We start from the raw sequence: 18,186 nt of genomic DNA, 5'->3' as shown, positions 1-18,186 counted from the left end.
CATGGGTCAAGATTAATCTCGACCAATACATATACGATGGGGGTTTTTATTTATTTCATTGGGAGTTTATTAAACACCTAAAAATGAACCATTAAAATTGAATTACTAACATCGGACTGCTAACTACGGACTAAGAAATTATTAAAACTATTAAAAGTATAAAAAGTATATATATGTGACGATTGTTTAAAATAGAAATATATTGATAAACTATATATGGATAGGTTCGTGATATCAATCGGAGACCAAGTCGAAATTACATATCTTCAAGACAAAAGTGAGTATATAGTCCCACTTTTAAGCTCTAAATATTTCGGGATGAGAATACATGTATTTTATGTTTTACGTTATGGACACAAGTAACTGAAAAATATATTCTACGTTGAGTTGTACCACTGGCATACTTCCCTGTAGCTTGGTAACTAATATTTACAGCGGTATTGTAAACGCGAATCCTGTTGATAGATCTATCGGGCCTGACAACCCCAACCGTACTGGACGACCAGTATTCAACGGTTGCACAGTACTTCGTTTCGTGACTACACTTGGTACGGTGTAGTAAGATTTCATAATAAAGGGAATATGCGACGTGATTAAATGTTAAGTATGGTTACCAAGTGCTCAACCACTTAGAATATTTTTATTAAACTGTTTATATATGAAATCTTGTGGTCTATATATATATTGCTGCCGGCACTAAACCTATATCTCACCAACTTTATGTTGACGTTTTAAACATGTTTATTCTCAGGTGATAATTAGAAGTTTCCGCTGCATTATGTTGAATTTGAGCAGGATCTTGCGTACGCATATTTGTGTCAAAAATAAAACTGCATACCCGAGGATTTGTGTTGTAAAATATACTAGAAATCGTGTTGTTATCATTATTTGTAAAGTTTGTAAGTCGAAGATTATCGCTAAACGATAATCATCTTTCTATCGTCTAAAGCTTGTATCAAAAATAAGATTTGTGGTTTGTAATGTAAAATATATGCAGTTTTCTTTTAAAAATGTCTCATATAGAGGTCAATACATCGCAATGAAATCATACGTTATCTAACTCGTTCTTAGGGTTAAGGACGGGTTATGACAATATATATGTCATCATATAGTTTTTACAAGTTTTAACGTTCGTGAATCACCGATCAACTTGGGTGGTCAATTGTCTATATGAAACATATTTCAATTAATCAAGTCTTAACAAGTTTGATTGCTTAACATGTTGGAAACATTTAATCATGTAAATATCAATCTCAATTAATATATATAAACATGGAAAAGTTCGGGTCACTACAGTACCTACCCGTTAAATAAATTTCGTCCCGAAATTTTAAGCTGTTGAAGGTGTTGACGAATCTTCTGGAAATAGATGCGGGTATTTCTTCTTCATCTGATCTTCACGCTCTCAGGTGAACTCGGGTCCTCTACAAGCATTCCATCGAACCTTAACAATTGGTATCTTGTTTTGCTTAAGTCTTTTAACCTCACGATCCATTATTTCGACGGGTTCTTCGATGAATTGAAGTTTTTCGTTGATTTGGATTTCATCTAACGGAATAGTGAGATCTTCTTTAGCAAAACATTTCTTCAAATTCGAGACGTGGAAAGTGTTATGTACAGCCGCGAGTTGTTGAGGTAACTCAAGTCGGTAAGCTACTGGTCCGACACGATCAATAATCTTGAATGGTCCAATAAACCTTGGATTTAATTTCCCTCGTCTACCAAATCGAACAACGCCTTTCCAAGGTGCAACTTTAAGCATGACCATCTCTCCAATTTCAAATTCTATATCTTTTCTTTTAATGTCAGCGTAGCTCTTTTGTCGACTTTGGGCGGTTTTCAACCGTTGTTGAATTTGGATGATCTTCTCGGTAGTTTCTTGTATAATCTCCGGACCCGTAATCTGTCTATCCCCCACTTCACTCCAACAAATCGGAGACCTGCACTTTCTACCATAAAGTGCTTCAAACGGCGCCATCTCAATGCTTGAATGGTAGCTGTTGTTGTAGGAAAATTCTGCTAACGGTAGATGTCGATCCCAACTGTTTCCAAAATCAATAACACATGCTCGTAGCATGTCTTCAAGCGTTTGTATCGTCCTTTCACTCTGCCCATCAGTTTGTGGATGATAGGCAGTACTCATGTCTAGACGAGTTCCTAATGCTTGCTGTAATGTCTGCCAGAATCTTGAAATAAATCTGCCATCCCTATCAGAGATAATAGAGATTGGTATTCCATGTCTGGAGACGACTTCCTTCAAATACAGTCGTCCTAACTTTTCCATCTTGTCATCTTCTCTAATTGGCAGGAAGTGTGCTGATTTGGTGAGACGATCAACTATTACCCAAATAGTATCAAAACCACTTGCAGTCCTTGGCAATTTAGTGATGAAATCCATGGTAATGTTTTCCCATTTCCATTCCGGGATTTCGGGTTGTTGAAGTAGACCTGATGGTTTCTGATGCTCAGCTTTGACCTTAGAACACGTCAAACATTCTCCTACATATTTAGCAACATCGGCTTTCATACCCGGCCACCAAAAATGTTTCTTGAGATCCTTGTACATCTTCCCCGTTCCAGGATGTATTGAGTATCTGGTTTTATGAGCTTCTCTAAGTACCATTTCTCTCATATCTCCAAATTTTGGTACCCAAATCCTTTCAGCCCTATACCGGGTTCCGTCTTCCCGAATATTAAGATGCTTCTCCGATCCTTTGGGTATTTCATCCTTTAAATTTCCCTCTTTTAAAACTCCTTGTTGCGCCTCCTTTATTTGAGTAGTAAGGTTATTATGAATCATTATATTCATAGATTTTACTCGAATGGGTTCTCTGTCCTTCCTGCTCAAGGCATCGGCTACCACATTTGCCTTCCCCGGGTGGTAACGAATCTCAAAGTCGTAATCATTCAATAATTCAATCCACCTACGCTGCCTCATATTCAGTTGTTTCTGATTAAATATGTGTTGAAGACTTTTGTGGTCGGTATATATAATACTTTTGACCCCATATAAGTAGTGCCTCCAAGTCTTTAATGCAAAAACAACCGCGCCTAATTCCAAATCATGCGTCGTATAATTTTGTTCGTGAATCTTCAATTGTCTAGACGCATAAGCAATCACCTTCGTTCGTTGCATTAATACACAACCGAGACCTTGCTTTGATGCATCACAATAAATCACAAAATCATCATTCCCTTCAGGCAATGACAATATAGGTGCCGTAGTTAGCTTTTTCTTCAATAACTGAAACGCTTTCTCTTGTTCATCATTCCATTCAAATTTCTTCCCTTTATGCGTTAATGCAGTTAAGGGTTTTGCTATTCTGGAAAAGTCTTGGCTGAACCTTCTGTAGTAACCAGCTAGTCCTAAAAACTGGCGTATGTGTTTCGGAGTTTTCGGGGTTTCCCACTTTTCAACAGTTTCTATCTTTGCCGGATCCACCTTAATACCTTCTTTGTTCACTATGTGACCGAGGAATTGAACTTCTTCCAACTAAAATGCACACTTTGAAAACTTAGCGTACAATTTTTCCTTCCTCAATACTTCTAACACCTTTCTCAAATGTTCACCGTGTTCTTGGTCATTCTTTGAGTAAATAAGTATGTCATCAATGAAAACAATGACAAACTTGTCAAGGTATGGTCCACACACTCGGTTCATAAGGTCCATGAACACAGCTGGTGCATTAGTTAAACCAAACGGCATGACCATAAACTCGTAATGACCGTAACGTGTTCTAAAAGCAGTCTTTGGAATATCATCTTCTTTCACCCGCATTTGATGATACCCGGAACGTAAGTCAATCTTTGAATAAACAGACGAGCCTTGTAGTTGATCAAATAAGTCGTCGATTCTCGGTAGTGGGTAGCGGTTCTTAATGGTAAGTTTGTTCAACTCTCGGTAGTCGATACACAACCTGAATGTACCATCTTTCTTCTTGACAAACAAAACAGGAGCTCCCCACGGTGATGTGCTTGGTCGAATGAAACCACGCTCTAAAAGTTCTTGTAATTGGCTTTGCAGTTCTTTCATCTCGCTGGGTGCGAGTCTGTAAGGAGCACGAGCTATTGGTGCAGCTCCCGGTACAAGATCTATTTGAAATTCAACGGATCGATGTGGGGGTAATCCCGGTAATTCTTTCGGAAATACATCAGGAAATTCTTTTGCGACGGGAACATCATTGATGCTCTTTTCTTCAGTTTGTACTTTCTTGACGTGTGCTAGAACAGCATAGCAACCTTTTCTTATTAGTTTTTGTGCCTTCAAATTACTAATAAGATGTAGCTTCGTGTTGCCCTTTTCTCCGTACACCATTAAGGGTTTTCCTTTTTCTCGTATAATGCGAATTGCATCTTTGTAACAGACGATCTCTGCTTTCACTTCTTTCAACCAGTCCATACCGATTATCACATCAAAACTCCCTAACTCTACTGGTATCAAATTAATCTTAAATGTTTCGCTAACCAGTTTAATTTCTCGATTCCGACATATATTATCTGCTGAAATTAATTTACCATTTGCTAATTCGAGTAAAAATTTACTATCCAAAGGCGTCAATGGACAACTTAATTTAGCACAAAAATCTCTACTCATATAGCTTCTATCCGCACCCGAATCAAATAAAACGTAAGCAAATTTATTGTCAATAAGAAACGTACCCGTAACAAGCTCCGGGTCTTCCTGTGCCTCTGCCGCATTAATATTGAAAACTCTTCCACGGCCTTGTCCATTCATGTTCTCCTGGTTCGGGCAATTTCTAATAATGTGGCCCGGTTTTCCACATTTATAACAAACTACATTGGCATAACTTGCTCCAACACTACTTGCTCCGCCATTACTCGTTCCGACACCATTTGTTCCTTTCGTTCTATTAACCCCTGGTCCGTAGACCTCACACTTCGCCGCGCTATGACCATTTCTTTTACACTTGTTGCAAAATTTGGTGCAGAACCCCGAGTGATTCTTTTCACACCTTTGGCATAGCTGCTTCTGATTGTTGTTGTTGTTGCGGTTATTATTGTTGTTGGGATGATTGTTGTAGTTGCTGTTGTTGTTGTTGTTGTTGGGCCGTTTGTTGTAGTTGCGATTGATGTTGCGATTGTTGGGATAATTGTTGCGATTATTGTTGTAATTGCTGTTGTTGTTGTATTGGTGATTCTTATCACCGTTTTCTTCCCACTTTCTTTTGACTTGCTTCACATTGGCCTCTTCAGCAGTCTGTTCTTTAATTCTTTCTTCAATCTGGTTCACTAGTTTGTGAGCCATTCTACATGCCTGTTGTATAGAGGCGGGCTCATGTGAACTTATATCTTCTTGGATTCTTTCCGGTAATCCTTTCACAAACGCGTCGATCTTCTCTTCCTCATCTTCGAATGCTCCCGGACACAATAGGCACAATTCTGTGAATCGTCTTTCGTACGTGGTAATATCAAATCCTTGGGTTCGTAACCCTCTAAGTTCTGTCTTGAGCTTATTGACCTCGGTTCTGGGACGGTACTTCTCGTTCATCAAGTGCTTGAATGCTGACCACGGTAGTGCGTACACATCGTCTTGTCCCACTTGCTCTAGATAGGTATTCCACCATGTTAACGCAGAACCTGTGAAGGTATGCGTAGCGTACTTCACTTTGTCCTCTTCAGTACACTTACTTATGGCAAACACCGATTCGACCCTCTCGGTCCACCGTTTCAATCCGATTGGTCCTTCGGTTCCATCAAATTCCAAAGGTTTGCAGGCAGTGAATTCTTTGTAGGTGCATCCTACACGATTTCCTGTACTGCTAGATCCAAGGTTATTGTTGGTATGTAGCGCAGCCTGTACTGCGGCTATGTTTGAAGCTAGAAAAGTACGGAATTCCTCTTCATTCATATTCACGGTGTGTCGAGTAGTCGGTGCCATTTCCTTCAAAATAGTCAAATGGAACAAGTTAATCATACAGAATATTAAGAGTAGTTAATAGTATTTCGTAGCATAATATGAACTCATTTATAAAAGCTTTTTCTTCATATTAGCGTTTTATAAATTTAAATTCGGGTAGTACCTACCCGTTAAGTTCATACTTAGTAGCTAATATACAATTCAACTACTACAATTCTATATGAAAAACTGATTATAATAATATTTCGCGTTCAAACTTTTATACAATATTTTACAAACTTACAATACCGCTTATTTTACATAAAGCATGAAATATAGCACACAATAACTTTGATACAAGATAGTTGTGAAGATAATTCTAGCTAGTACACAAGTCGTTCAACAAAGACAATAAATACACGTAATTCATACGTCCAGAAACAAGTCATGCATTCTGGTTTTACTAGGACTACTTCCCATCCTTGGTCTTGTGGAACATAACCGTTATGGCCGTTGATAAGACAGCGTGTTGTAACGTCGTCAAAGGGACGAGGGTTACGTAATGTCCAACAGTCCCGTAATAATCTAAAAACCTCATTTCTTACCCCAATTACCGACTCCGTCACTTGTGGAAATGTTTTGTTTAATAGTTGTAGCCCGATGTTCTTGTTCTCACATTGGTGAGAAGCGAACATTACTAATCCGTAAGCATAACATGCTTCTTTATGTTGCATGTTAGCCGCTTTTTCTAAATCACGAAGTCCAATATTCGGATATATTGAGTCAAAATAATTTCTTAACCCGTTGCGTAAAATAGCATTTGGGTTCCCCGCAATATATGCGTCAAAGTAAACACATCGTAACTTATGGGTTTCCCAATGTGATATCCCCCATCTTTCAAAAGAAAGTCTCTTATAAACCAAGACATTCTTGGAACGTTCTTCGAATGTCTTACAAACTGATCTCGCCTTAAATAGTTGTGCCGAGGAATTCTGACCGACTCTAGACAAGATTTCATCAATCATGTCTCCGGGTAGGTCTCTTAAAATATTGGGTTGTCTATCCATTTTGTGTTTTTAAACTGTAAAATAGACAAGAGTTAGATTCATAAAAAAATACTTATTAATACAAGCAATTTTTACATATATCATAAAGCATAAGCACACTATATTACATATATTACACCACACAAATACAACTATCTTATTCCGACTCGCTCGTTTCTTCTTCTTCGGTTTTGGTTCGTTTTGCCAGGTTTCTAGGGATATATGATGTTCCCCTAATACGAGCTGTAATTTTCCACATTAGTTTAGAAAAACCTGGTGGTTTAGAGGTTCCCGGGTCATTGTTACAACTTAAGGACTTCGGGGGTTGACGATACATATAAAGTTCATTGGGGTTGGAATTAGATTTCTCTATTTTTATGCCCTTTCCCTTATTATTTTCTTTTGCTTTTTTAAATTCAGTTGGGGTAATTTCTATAACATCATCGGGATTCTCGTCGGAATCCGATTCATCGGAGAATTGGTAATCCTCCCAATATTTTGCTTCCTTGGCGGAAACACCATTGACCATAATTAACCTTGGTCGGTTGGTTGAGGATTTTCTTTTACTTAACCGTTTTATTATTTCCCCCACCGGTTCTATTTCTTCATCCGGTTCCTCCTCTTCCGGTTCTGATTCTTCTTCCGGTTCCGACTCTTCTTCCGATTCCTCTTCGGGAACTTGTGAATCAGTCCACGAATCATTCCAATTTACATTTGACTCTTCATTATTATTAGGTGAGTCAATGGGACTTGTTCTAGAGGTAGACATCTATCACATAATATCAAACACGTTAAGAGATTAATATATCACATAATATTCACATGTTAAAAATATATAGTTTCCAACAAAATTTGTTAAGCAATCATTTTTCAAGTAAACACGGTCGAAGTCCAGACTCACTAATGCATCCTAAAAAACTCGATAAGACACACTAATGCAAAATTCTGGTTCTCTAAGACCAACGCTCTGATACCAACTGAAATGTCCCGTTCTTATTGATTAAAAACGTTCCATATTAATTGATTTCGTTGCGAGGTTTTGACCTCTATATGAGACGTTTTTCAAAGACTGCATTCATTTTTAAAACAAACCATAACCTTTATTTCATCAATAAATGTTTAAAAAGCTTTACGTAGATTATCAAATAATGACAATCTAAAATAACCTATTTACACATGACCATTACATAATGGTTTACAATACAAATATGTTACAACAAAATAAGTTTCTTGAATGCAGTTTTTACACAATATCATACAAGCATGGACTCCAAATCTCGTCCTTATTTAAGTATGCGACAGCGGAAGCTCTTAATAATCACCTGAGAATAAACATGCTTAAAACGTCAACAAAAATGTTGGTGAGTTATAGGTTTAACCTATATATATCAAATCATAATAATAGACCACAAGATTTCATATTTCAATATACATCCCATACATAGAGATAAAAATCATTCATATGGTGAACACCTGGTAACCGACATTAACAAGATGCATATATAAGAATATCCCCATCATTCCGGGACACCCTTCGGATATGATATAAATTTCGAAGTACTAAAGCATCCGGTACTTTGGATGGGGTTTGTTAGGCCCAATAGATCTATCTTTAGGATTCGCGTCAATTAGGGTGTCTGTTCCCTAATTCTTAGATTACCAGACTTTAATAAAAAGGGGCATATTCGATTTCGATAATTCAACCATAGAATGTAGTTTCACGTACTTGTGTCTATTTTGTAAATCGTTTATAAAACCTGCATGTATTCTCATCCCAAAAATATTAGATTTTAAAAGTGGGACTATAACTCACTTTCACAGATTTTTACTTCGTCGGGAAGTAAGACTTGGCCACTGTTGATTCACGAACCTATAACAATATATACATATATATTAAAGTATGTTCAAAATATATTTACAACACTTTTAATATATTTTGATGTTTTAAGTTTATTAAGTCAGCTGTCCTCGTTAGTAACCTATAACTAGTTGTCCACAGTTAGATGTACAGAAATAAATCGATAAATATTATCTTGAATCAATCCACGACCCAGTGTATACGTATCTCAGTATTGATCACAACTCAAACTATATGTATTTTGGAATCAACCTCAACCCTGTATAGCTAACTCCAACATTCACATATAGAGTGTCTATGGTTGTTCCGAAATATATATAGATGTGTCGACATGATAGGTCGAAACATTGTATACGTGTCTATGGTATCTCAAGATTACATACTATACAATACAAGTTGATTAAGTTATGGTTGGAATAGATTTGTTACCAATTTTCACGTAGCTAAAATGAGAAAAATTATCCAATCTTGTTTTACCCATAACTTCTTCATTTTAAATCCGTTTTGAGTGAATCAAATTGCTATGGTTTCATATTGAACTCTATTTTATGAATCTAAACAGAAAAAGTATAGGTTTATAGTCGGAAAAATAAGTTACAAGTCGTTTTTGTAAAGGTAGTCATTTCAGTCGAAAGAACGACGTCTAGATGACCATTTTAGAAAACATACTTCCACTTTGAGTTTAACCATAATTTTTGGATATAGTTTCATGTTCATAATAAAAATCATTTTCTCAGAATAACAACTTTTAAATCAAAGTTTATCATAGTTTTTAATTAACTAACCCAAAACAGCCCGCGGTGTTACTACGACGGCGTAAATCCGGTTTTACGGTGTTTTTCGTGTTTCCAGGTTTTAAATCATTAAGTTAGCATATCATATAGATATAGAACATGTGTTTAGTTGATTTTAAAAGTCAAGTTAGAAGGATTAACTTTTATTTGCGAACAAGTTTAGAATTAACTAAACTATGTTCTAGTGATTACAAGTTTAAACCTTCGAATAAGATAGCTTTATATGTATGAATCGAATGATGTTATGAACATCATTACTACCTTAATTTCCTTGGATAAACCTACTGGAAAAGAGAAAAATGGATCTAGCTTCAATGGATCCTTGGATGGCTCGAAGTTCTTGAAGCAGAATCATGACATGAAAACAAGTTCAAGTAAGATCATCACTTGAAATAAGATTGTTATAGTTATAGAAATTGAACCAAAGTTTGAATATGATTATTACCTTGTATTAGAATGATAACCTACTGTAAGAAACAAAGATTTCTTGAGGTTGGATGATCACCTTACAAGATTGGAAGTGAGCTAGCAAACTTGAAAGTATTCTTGATTTTATGAAACTAGAACTTTTGGAATTTATGAAGAACACTTAGAACTTGAAGATAGAACTTGAGAGAGATCAATTAGATGAAGAAAATTGAAGAATGAAAGTGTTTGTAGGTGTTTTTGGTCGTTGGTGTATGGATTAGATATAAAGGATATGTAATTTTGTTTTCATGTAAATAAGTCATGAATGATTACTCATATTTTTGTAATTTTATGAGATATTTCATGCTAGTTGCCAAATGATGGTTCCCACATGTGTTAGGTGACTCACATGGGCTGCTAAGAGCTGATCATTGGAGTGTATATACCAATAGTACATACATCTAAAAGCTGTGTATTGTACGAGTACGAATACGGGTGCATACGAGTAGAATTGTTGATGAAACTGAACGAGGATGTAATTGTAAGCATTTTTGTTAAGTAGAAGTATTTTGATAAGTGTATTGAAGTCTTTCAAAAGTGTATAAATACATATTAAAACACTACATGTATATACATTTTAACTGAGTCGTTAAGTCATCGTTAGTCGTTACATGTAAGTGTTGTTTTGAAACCTTTAGGTTAACGATCTTGTTAAATGTTGTTAACCCAATGTTTATAATATCAAATGAGATTTTAAATTATTATATTATCATGATATTATCATGTATGAAAATCTCTTAATATGATATATATACATTAAATGTCTTTACAACGATAATCGTTACATATATGTCTCGTTTAAAAATCATTAAGTTAGTAGTCTTGTTTTTACATATGTAGTTCATTGTTAATATACTTTATGATATGTTTTCTTATCATAGTATCATGTTAACTATATATATATATATCCATATATATGTCATCATATAGTTTTTACAAGTTTTAACGTTCGTGAATCACCGATCAACTTGGGTGGTCAATTGTCTATATGAAACATATTTCAATTAATCAAGTCTTAACAAGTTTGATTGCTTAACATGTTGGAAACATTTAATCATGTAAATATCAATCTCAATTAATATATATAAACATGGAAAAGTTCGGGTCACTACATATAGTACAAAGGTTCCGCAAATTACGGAGGGATTTTCGGAAACTGTCAAGTAAAGGTAACAGTAACAGATATGCTAAGATATGTATTTTGTCTATACACTAGTCATGCAATCCATGCAATAAGGTGTGTCTAGACCAAAAATGATAAGCATGTAATTTTCCACACAAGGAATGCTAAGCAGGTAATTTCTAACAAGAAATTATAAGCAACAACTTTTATCATGCAGACATGGTCGAAGTCCAGACTCACTAATGTATCCTAACAATAACCGGTTAGACACACTAATGCAAATTCTGGTTCGCTAAGAACCTGGCTCTGATACCAACTGTCGTGGCCCGTCCTAATCCACCTGGACGAAGTCAACAACATCTGGTCCCAGTGCGAGGTACAGATGAACGACTCCAAGTAATATCTTTAAAATGAGCAAATGCACAGCGGAATGTTTCTTTAATACCTGAGAATAAATATGCATAAAAGTGTCAACCAAAAGGTTGGTGAGTTCATAGTTTTAATGTTTCACATTATCTGTATATAAAAGTAAACCACAAGGTTTCAGTTGTTTCATCCGAAACATTTATCAGGTTATAAAAGTGGACCACAAGATTTCAGTTGTTTCATCTGAAACGTTTATCAATCGGTTCTACATAACAGAGCACCCTGATAACTAAACTTAACGTATATATAGTAAGTACCCCTGTTTTAACATACATGCAACCAACATGTACAATACACGCAAACCAACGTATACTAAACTCAAATATCATACGTCCGCTTTTATAGTTCAGGCTAGGGTCTCTATACCTGAAACGGACGGGGATGTCAAGCCCTATGGATCCATATACAACTATTCGCGCCCACCAGTTCTTATAACCGGCAGTTACTAGTTACCAAAGCTAAGGGATTTTCGGTTCAAACTCAGTGTAGAATTTAGTATGTACTTGTGTCCATTGCGTTTAAAATAAAGTGCATGTATTCTCAGCCCAAAAATATAGAGAAAAAAGGGATCTATGAAAACTCACCTTAGTACGAGTGATGAGAGTTAACGGGTAAATGAGATATCGATCCAAAATCAGTATGCCCTAAATTATTTTGATAGATTAATAACAAGACAATAAAATAAAAAAATTGGTTCACATATAATAATTTTTAAATTATAACCTTGATTTCTGTGTACTAATTTTTGTTCTTTTATTTAAAAAAAATTTTAACTAAGAGTTGGGACATGTTTTGAATAATTATGTATTTTATATCTGTTTAGTTAAAAATTGTGAAAATAATCATACTTCGAGAACTGAAAGGGTAAATCACAAAATCATATTATATTATACACAAAATATAAATATTCTGATTATGTGTTCGAATACAAAGATTGAATTAACTTAACGTTGTAGGTTACAAATTTTAATTATGACTATTTAACAAACAATTTTAAAATCTATTTTGAGTTGGATTGTAACAATATACATACTATAGGGGGTAAAAAGTATCAAATTTAGTTTTGCTTAACAAGTTTGTAGGTTTATTGAAAACTTAAGGACTGGAAGTGTAACTTGAAATGTGAATTCATGTCTCCAACTTCCCCATTTACGTAAACAAACGGAAGCAATTATTTATAGTGCTTAATTCTTTTTAATTATTAATTTGTCATTTGATTTGATTAAAGACATTACACAAAACTGATCATGACATAATATTGTGGTAGTGTATAGTATTATGTATTACTCCGTATTATTATTATTATTTAAAAAAAAAATTAAAACTATCATATGCTTTGTTCTACAACTAAACTGAAAGTTGGTTATATTAAAATTGATGGAGTCATCTTCTTTATAGTAGTTACTCCATGAACAACCAAAATAGCGATTCAAAATTTCATATTATTAAACGAGTACACTAAGTTTTAAATCCCAAATTGTTAATAAGCTTTACATATTAGGATTCAAGTTAGGATAAGTTTTACCTTCAATGAAACCGAGTTAAAATTGAACAAATACTAAAGCTATCGTTCCCAATCTCCGGTGCATCTTCCAAAGGGATCCGTTCATCTTATTTTTGATCCTACTTGATTATTGAGATTGTGAAGTTTTTATATTTGTTAAAAATAAAATATGGTGAGAGACTATTTATAATCACACGATCGATCAATCCCACAAATCACGGTAAAATAAAGTTGGAAAGTCGCATAAATACAAAATGTGGGTCCGACCAACTCCATTTAGTAACGTCAATTCCTTTTTAATATTTGATGATGATGGTCTTGTTTATTATTTATTTATTTTGAACCAATAATTTACTCCGTATAATATTACTTTATTATTACCATTATTATTAGTTTATCTCATTGATAAAAGTTAACTATTAACTATAATAATAGTTATATATTGTAACCAAATACTGCATGTCAATAATTAATTAATCAACTTACATACTTAAAACATTATTAATTTGTACATAATTTTAATTTGGGTTATTATAACATATCATACTTAAAATGATTTCGTCCCCGAAATCAGGAAAAATAGTATTTACTATGTGTATATTTATTTTCGGTTATTACAATATATCCCTCTAAAATGGTTTCTTAAATTGAGGTGGTGACCAAAATTGAAATGCTGAGACTCGAACGATAAACGATCTCTATCCGATAAATAAGACATTACGCGATTTATAATACGGGAGAAAAATAATAATTCATGAATAAAATATAGGAATATTTTATTATTTCTAATGACATAGGAATGTCATATAAAAGAATTCGGATTTGAAAATCACGAATATATAATCGTTGGTTTGAAAACCGAGACAATTCATCGAATAAAAACGTTCTACTTAGGAACGTACTAACACATTTTGATCTAATAAATAATATAGGAATATTATTTAATTTATATAGAATATAATCTAGTCACATAAATCGACATGGCAAAGATACCAGTTAACGAAAGTTAAATACTTAACAGGAAACTAAAAAAAAATAACGGAAAAAGTAGGGTCGTGACAATAAGCGACTTTGATCCTGCTGCACCAGTGATAGTTATAGTTTTTAACCGTCTCAATGTCTGATCAAAACAGACCGAGGCTTTCAAATAAGTTAGTGTTGGTTTCACATCCAAATGCATGTTCCGACGAGGACGACGACGGTCCAGGTCCTAGAAATTTATTCAAAGAGAGACCGTGCATTAGAGCATGAGATGTCATGATTGTCTATTTCAGTGTCTTGCTCAAAGTATTAAATAAACACTAAGTGAATGTGTCGTTGAATGTCAATTTAATAATTTTATTCATTTTTACTACTTTTATTATTGTTATTATTTAACTTATTATTTATAATAAAAAACTATAAACAAATTATTTTATAAGTAAAAAATAAATAAAACGAAATATCAATTTATTTTATAATCAAAATCATTTTATAATTAAAATAAATCAAATGAATAGATAAAGTAAATGGAAATTGGTCAAAATGTCTTAATTTCCAAAAGTTTTTTAACAATATACCCTTAAAAAATTGAAATATCAAGAAATGCCCTCAACACACACATTACGCATTACGCATCACGCATCATGCATCACGCATAGTGCGTGGTGCTTCGGTATGAGAAAATCAGCGATTTTGCTAGTTTTCTCGCGTCAACGCACCATGCACCAGGGCACCGTACGTGGAGCTTAGTTTTTGTGGTCCTTCAGGCGTGAACTTTGAGTGTCTGTAAAATTTGACACAGAGCTCCGATTTATGCACCGTTTTATTTAAAATCATGTATTATTTCGAGATCACGATTTCAAAAAAAAAACGATGCATAAATTGAAGCTCCGAGTCAAATTTTACAGACATTCAAAGTTCATGCCTGAAGGAGCACCAAAACTGAGCTCCGTGCACCAAGCACCACGCACGGTGCGTGGTGCCCTGGTGCTTGGTGCGTGGACGCAAGAAAACTAGCAAAATCACTGATTTTTTTGTACCGACGCATCACGCACTGGGTCAGACACATCATTTGTGGTGCGTAATGCGTGGGTAAGAGGCATTTGTTCAATTTTTTAGGGCATATCGTTAAAAACTTTAAGAATGGAGGCATTTTGACCAATTTCCCTAAAATAAAAAATAAATAAAACACTAGATATTTAAGCCCATTTTGGTTAAATGAAACCCATGCCCCATCCCATTTTAATCATTAGAAATGAAAAACATTAATAATAAAAATAAAAACTCTTTACCTCGTTCCAAGTCACAATGAGTTGTTTTAAGTTAGGTGAATTCCGAAGCAAACATAAAGCACTTTGAAGTTGATACAAATCACCAAAATTCAAGTTAAGAAAGTCGAGGGTCTTTAATCTCTTAGTTGCGCGTGAAAGCCACTTGGGAATGTTTTCTACAATACAAGACTGCAATGCAATACAGGCGATTAAGTCTTTTACGCAAACTTGAATGATAGAGAGTCGGAGAACAAAGAATATTATTCAGCATAATAAATAATAAATACAGTAATAATAATAATAATTACCTTAAAAAAATACCCATCGATAGTTAAAGACGCAAGATAGGGCAAGTTACATAAACGTGGGACCAGATTAAGTTTTTTAATTTCCGGAGGTGGTGTTAACATAAGGAAATGAACAGTAGTAAGCGACCGACTGTTGAGCAATACCCGAAGAAACTTGGCGGCATCACGGCATAATACAACCTTCACAAATTTAAGCTTCGGTGCCATGATTTTAAAATTGTAAACATGGGTGCATATAATCATGAGCATCTTCGTAAGCTGTGGTAACTTCATAACAGTTTCACATGATTCAAATGAAATATTCTTGAACGAGAGATATTGGAGATTAAGAAAATATCCTTGTTGACACTCGAGTTTTGGAGGAGGAGGAGGTTTAAACATTAATCTACTAAGTTGTAACTTTCGTAGTTCTGAACAATGAAACAAACACGAAGGAAGTTGCACGTCACGTTTTCTTGAATTATATATGACGAGTTCCGTCACACCACGATGGTGTGTTGATGACAAAGATAAAATCCATTGTTCGAGTTGTACCTTGAAGAAGCTATCATCAAGACTCACATTTGGTATGTGGAGATGTACCTTCAAGATAGGGCCTTTAAGAAATTTAAAGATTTGGTTCGTAATCGTTATAAACACATCGCGATAAATATTACTCGTATCATTTTTGGGCAAACTACGAGAGAAATGTTCATCAAGAATCATTGAACTCATTGTAGTCCATTTGTACCTCCAGTTTCTAGATAGGATGCTGGTCCTCACAGCATCTTTAATAGGGAGCCGTTCTAATATAGAGTCTATCAAGTAGTCTGGCAGATGATTACTCAGAATATCGTTTTCGACCTCGGATGATGATGCTACACATGTCTTCTTATTATGATTACCTCCTCCTATCATTCGATTCGATCAAGAAAACCAACCAACAGTGATATGAGTTATTTGAAAGAAAAACAAATTAATCAAAACACATGATCGATCACATGAACATACAATTTATAAATACTTTTTCAACCACCTTAATTAAATAACCAAACCATTGTTTATCACAACTCCTATTTGTAATCACTTCACTACCCCAGCACCAGCAGGATATGCAAATTTAACAAACAATTAATTTTTCACTTAAAAAAAATATTCATAAAAAAAAATAGTCAATTTATCATTATACTTAGTTTACCAACTACGTAATGTATATTAAACAAAAGAACTCACGTGTACAAATTTCTATTAAGAGTTGTTGGTTTATTAGCTTTCTAAGTTCACCGTTGACTAAACTAGAGAAACACTAAAATTCAACCAAAACCGATCATCAAACTACGCTTTGACAGTTTGACACGTTTTCTAATCCGCTCTTATTGGTATATAGTACCTAACCAGGTTAACTAGATTAAATATAACTTTTTTGTAAATAATTATACCTTGTTCAGTTAATCAATCAAAAAACTAAAGTAATACAATCAAATCATACTTCCTGCACCGATTTCTTAGAGCTTGTAATATATATCTTAAGTTAACTGAAAATCCTATATCTAATAATACGTAGTAATAAAGAGGCCAGGTATGACATAATGAAGAAATTTACAGAACATAATAAAGTCGGTCGAACAGATGATGATTAACTCTCATATCAAAGATTACAATTAAAAAGTACGTACCAAGCGATGAATCCATATCGTCGAGTCTTATGTTGAGTTCGCAACCATGGATTCTTTTTACAGACGCACGCTTGATCGATGTTTTTGAGTTAAAGAGAGATTTGGGCGACCCGCCCGCGTTATGTGTTTTGTGCAGTATTTGTAGTTTTCTTGAGGGTTGTTTTTGGGCCCGGCTATCTTTTCGTGCTTTCATTGTGGGCTGTTGCTGTCTGCTAGTTGGGCCATATGGGCTTCTAGTAACGTTTCGTTCTTAGAGGTTCAGTCGTTAATTAATTATATGAATTCTCCCTTCTAGTAGTATAATGTAGAGATAATGGATATTATTAATAAAAGAACATATTCCAAACGATTCGTCGTCAAAGAAATAAAATTTTCAAAATTCCACCGTAAATCATGACTTGGGAATTACCGATCATGACCGATAAGCTGCAGGTTGCGACTGCCGGATACTTGCGATACAAGGTTCGAAATATCAGACCTTGCGACAGAACAGGTGATCCGGGTCATGGCCGGGGAATGGTAGTTTCACAATGTAATCAAGTACATATTATCAAGTATTATAAAAGTTAAACAAATACATACATATTACAGTATAAAGTTAAACAAATAACAATGTTATTAAGTACAAATTACATGTTATTAAGTACAAATTACAATTGTTAAACTAGCGAAACTAATCACTCCATATGCAAACACCCCCACACCCCCATAATCACCAGTAAGGCCAGCTTACTACGACGAGTTGATTGCAAATCGAGTGAGAAACTTAGTGGTGTCTATTCCGGTCTTGATACAGTTTGCTTCACACGCCCTTATAGCATTCGTAAATGGTGACTTGTTCTTTCTCACAACAAATAATTTATAATACTTGAAGGATTATAATTTTAGGGGATTT

At 34.6% G+C, this 18,186-nt stretch overlaps 1 protein-coding gene across 1 annotated transcript in view; it reads right to left on the bottom strand.

Annotated features, from left to right (window-relative positions):
* Nucleotides 1–17,484, bottom strand: part of LOC139899984 (F-box/FBD/LRR-repeat protein At1g13570-like) — a 44,788-nt gene extending 27,304 nt beyond the window's left edge. Inside the window, exons 1-3 of the mRNA XM_071882805.1 lie at nt 17,292–17,484; nt 15,637–16,526; nt 15,403–15,517 (exon numbers count right to left, since the gene is read on the bottom strand). Of these exons, the coding sequence (XP_071738906.1) occupies nt 15,403–15,517; nt 15,637–16,526; nt 17,292–17,484 (1,198 nt within the window). The remainder of the gene's footprint in view (nt 1–15,402; nt 15,518–15,636; nt 16,527–17,291) is intronic.
* Between the last annotated feature and the right edge of the window lie 702 nt (nt 17,485–18,186).

The sequence above is a fragment of the Rutidosis leptorrhynchoides genome, chromosome 3, assembly GCF_046630445.1.
Source record: "Rutidosis leptorrhynchoides isolate AG116_Rl617_1_P2 chromosome 3, CSIRO_AGI_Rlap_v1, whole genome shotgun sequence".
In the NCBI taxonomy this organism is placed as follows: domain Eukaryota; kingdom Viridiplantae; phylum Streptophyta; class Magnoliopsida; order Asterales; family Asteraceae; genus Rutidosis; species Rutidosis leptorrhynchoides.
This window is presented reverse-complemented; position numbering and strand designations above follow the sequence as displayed.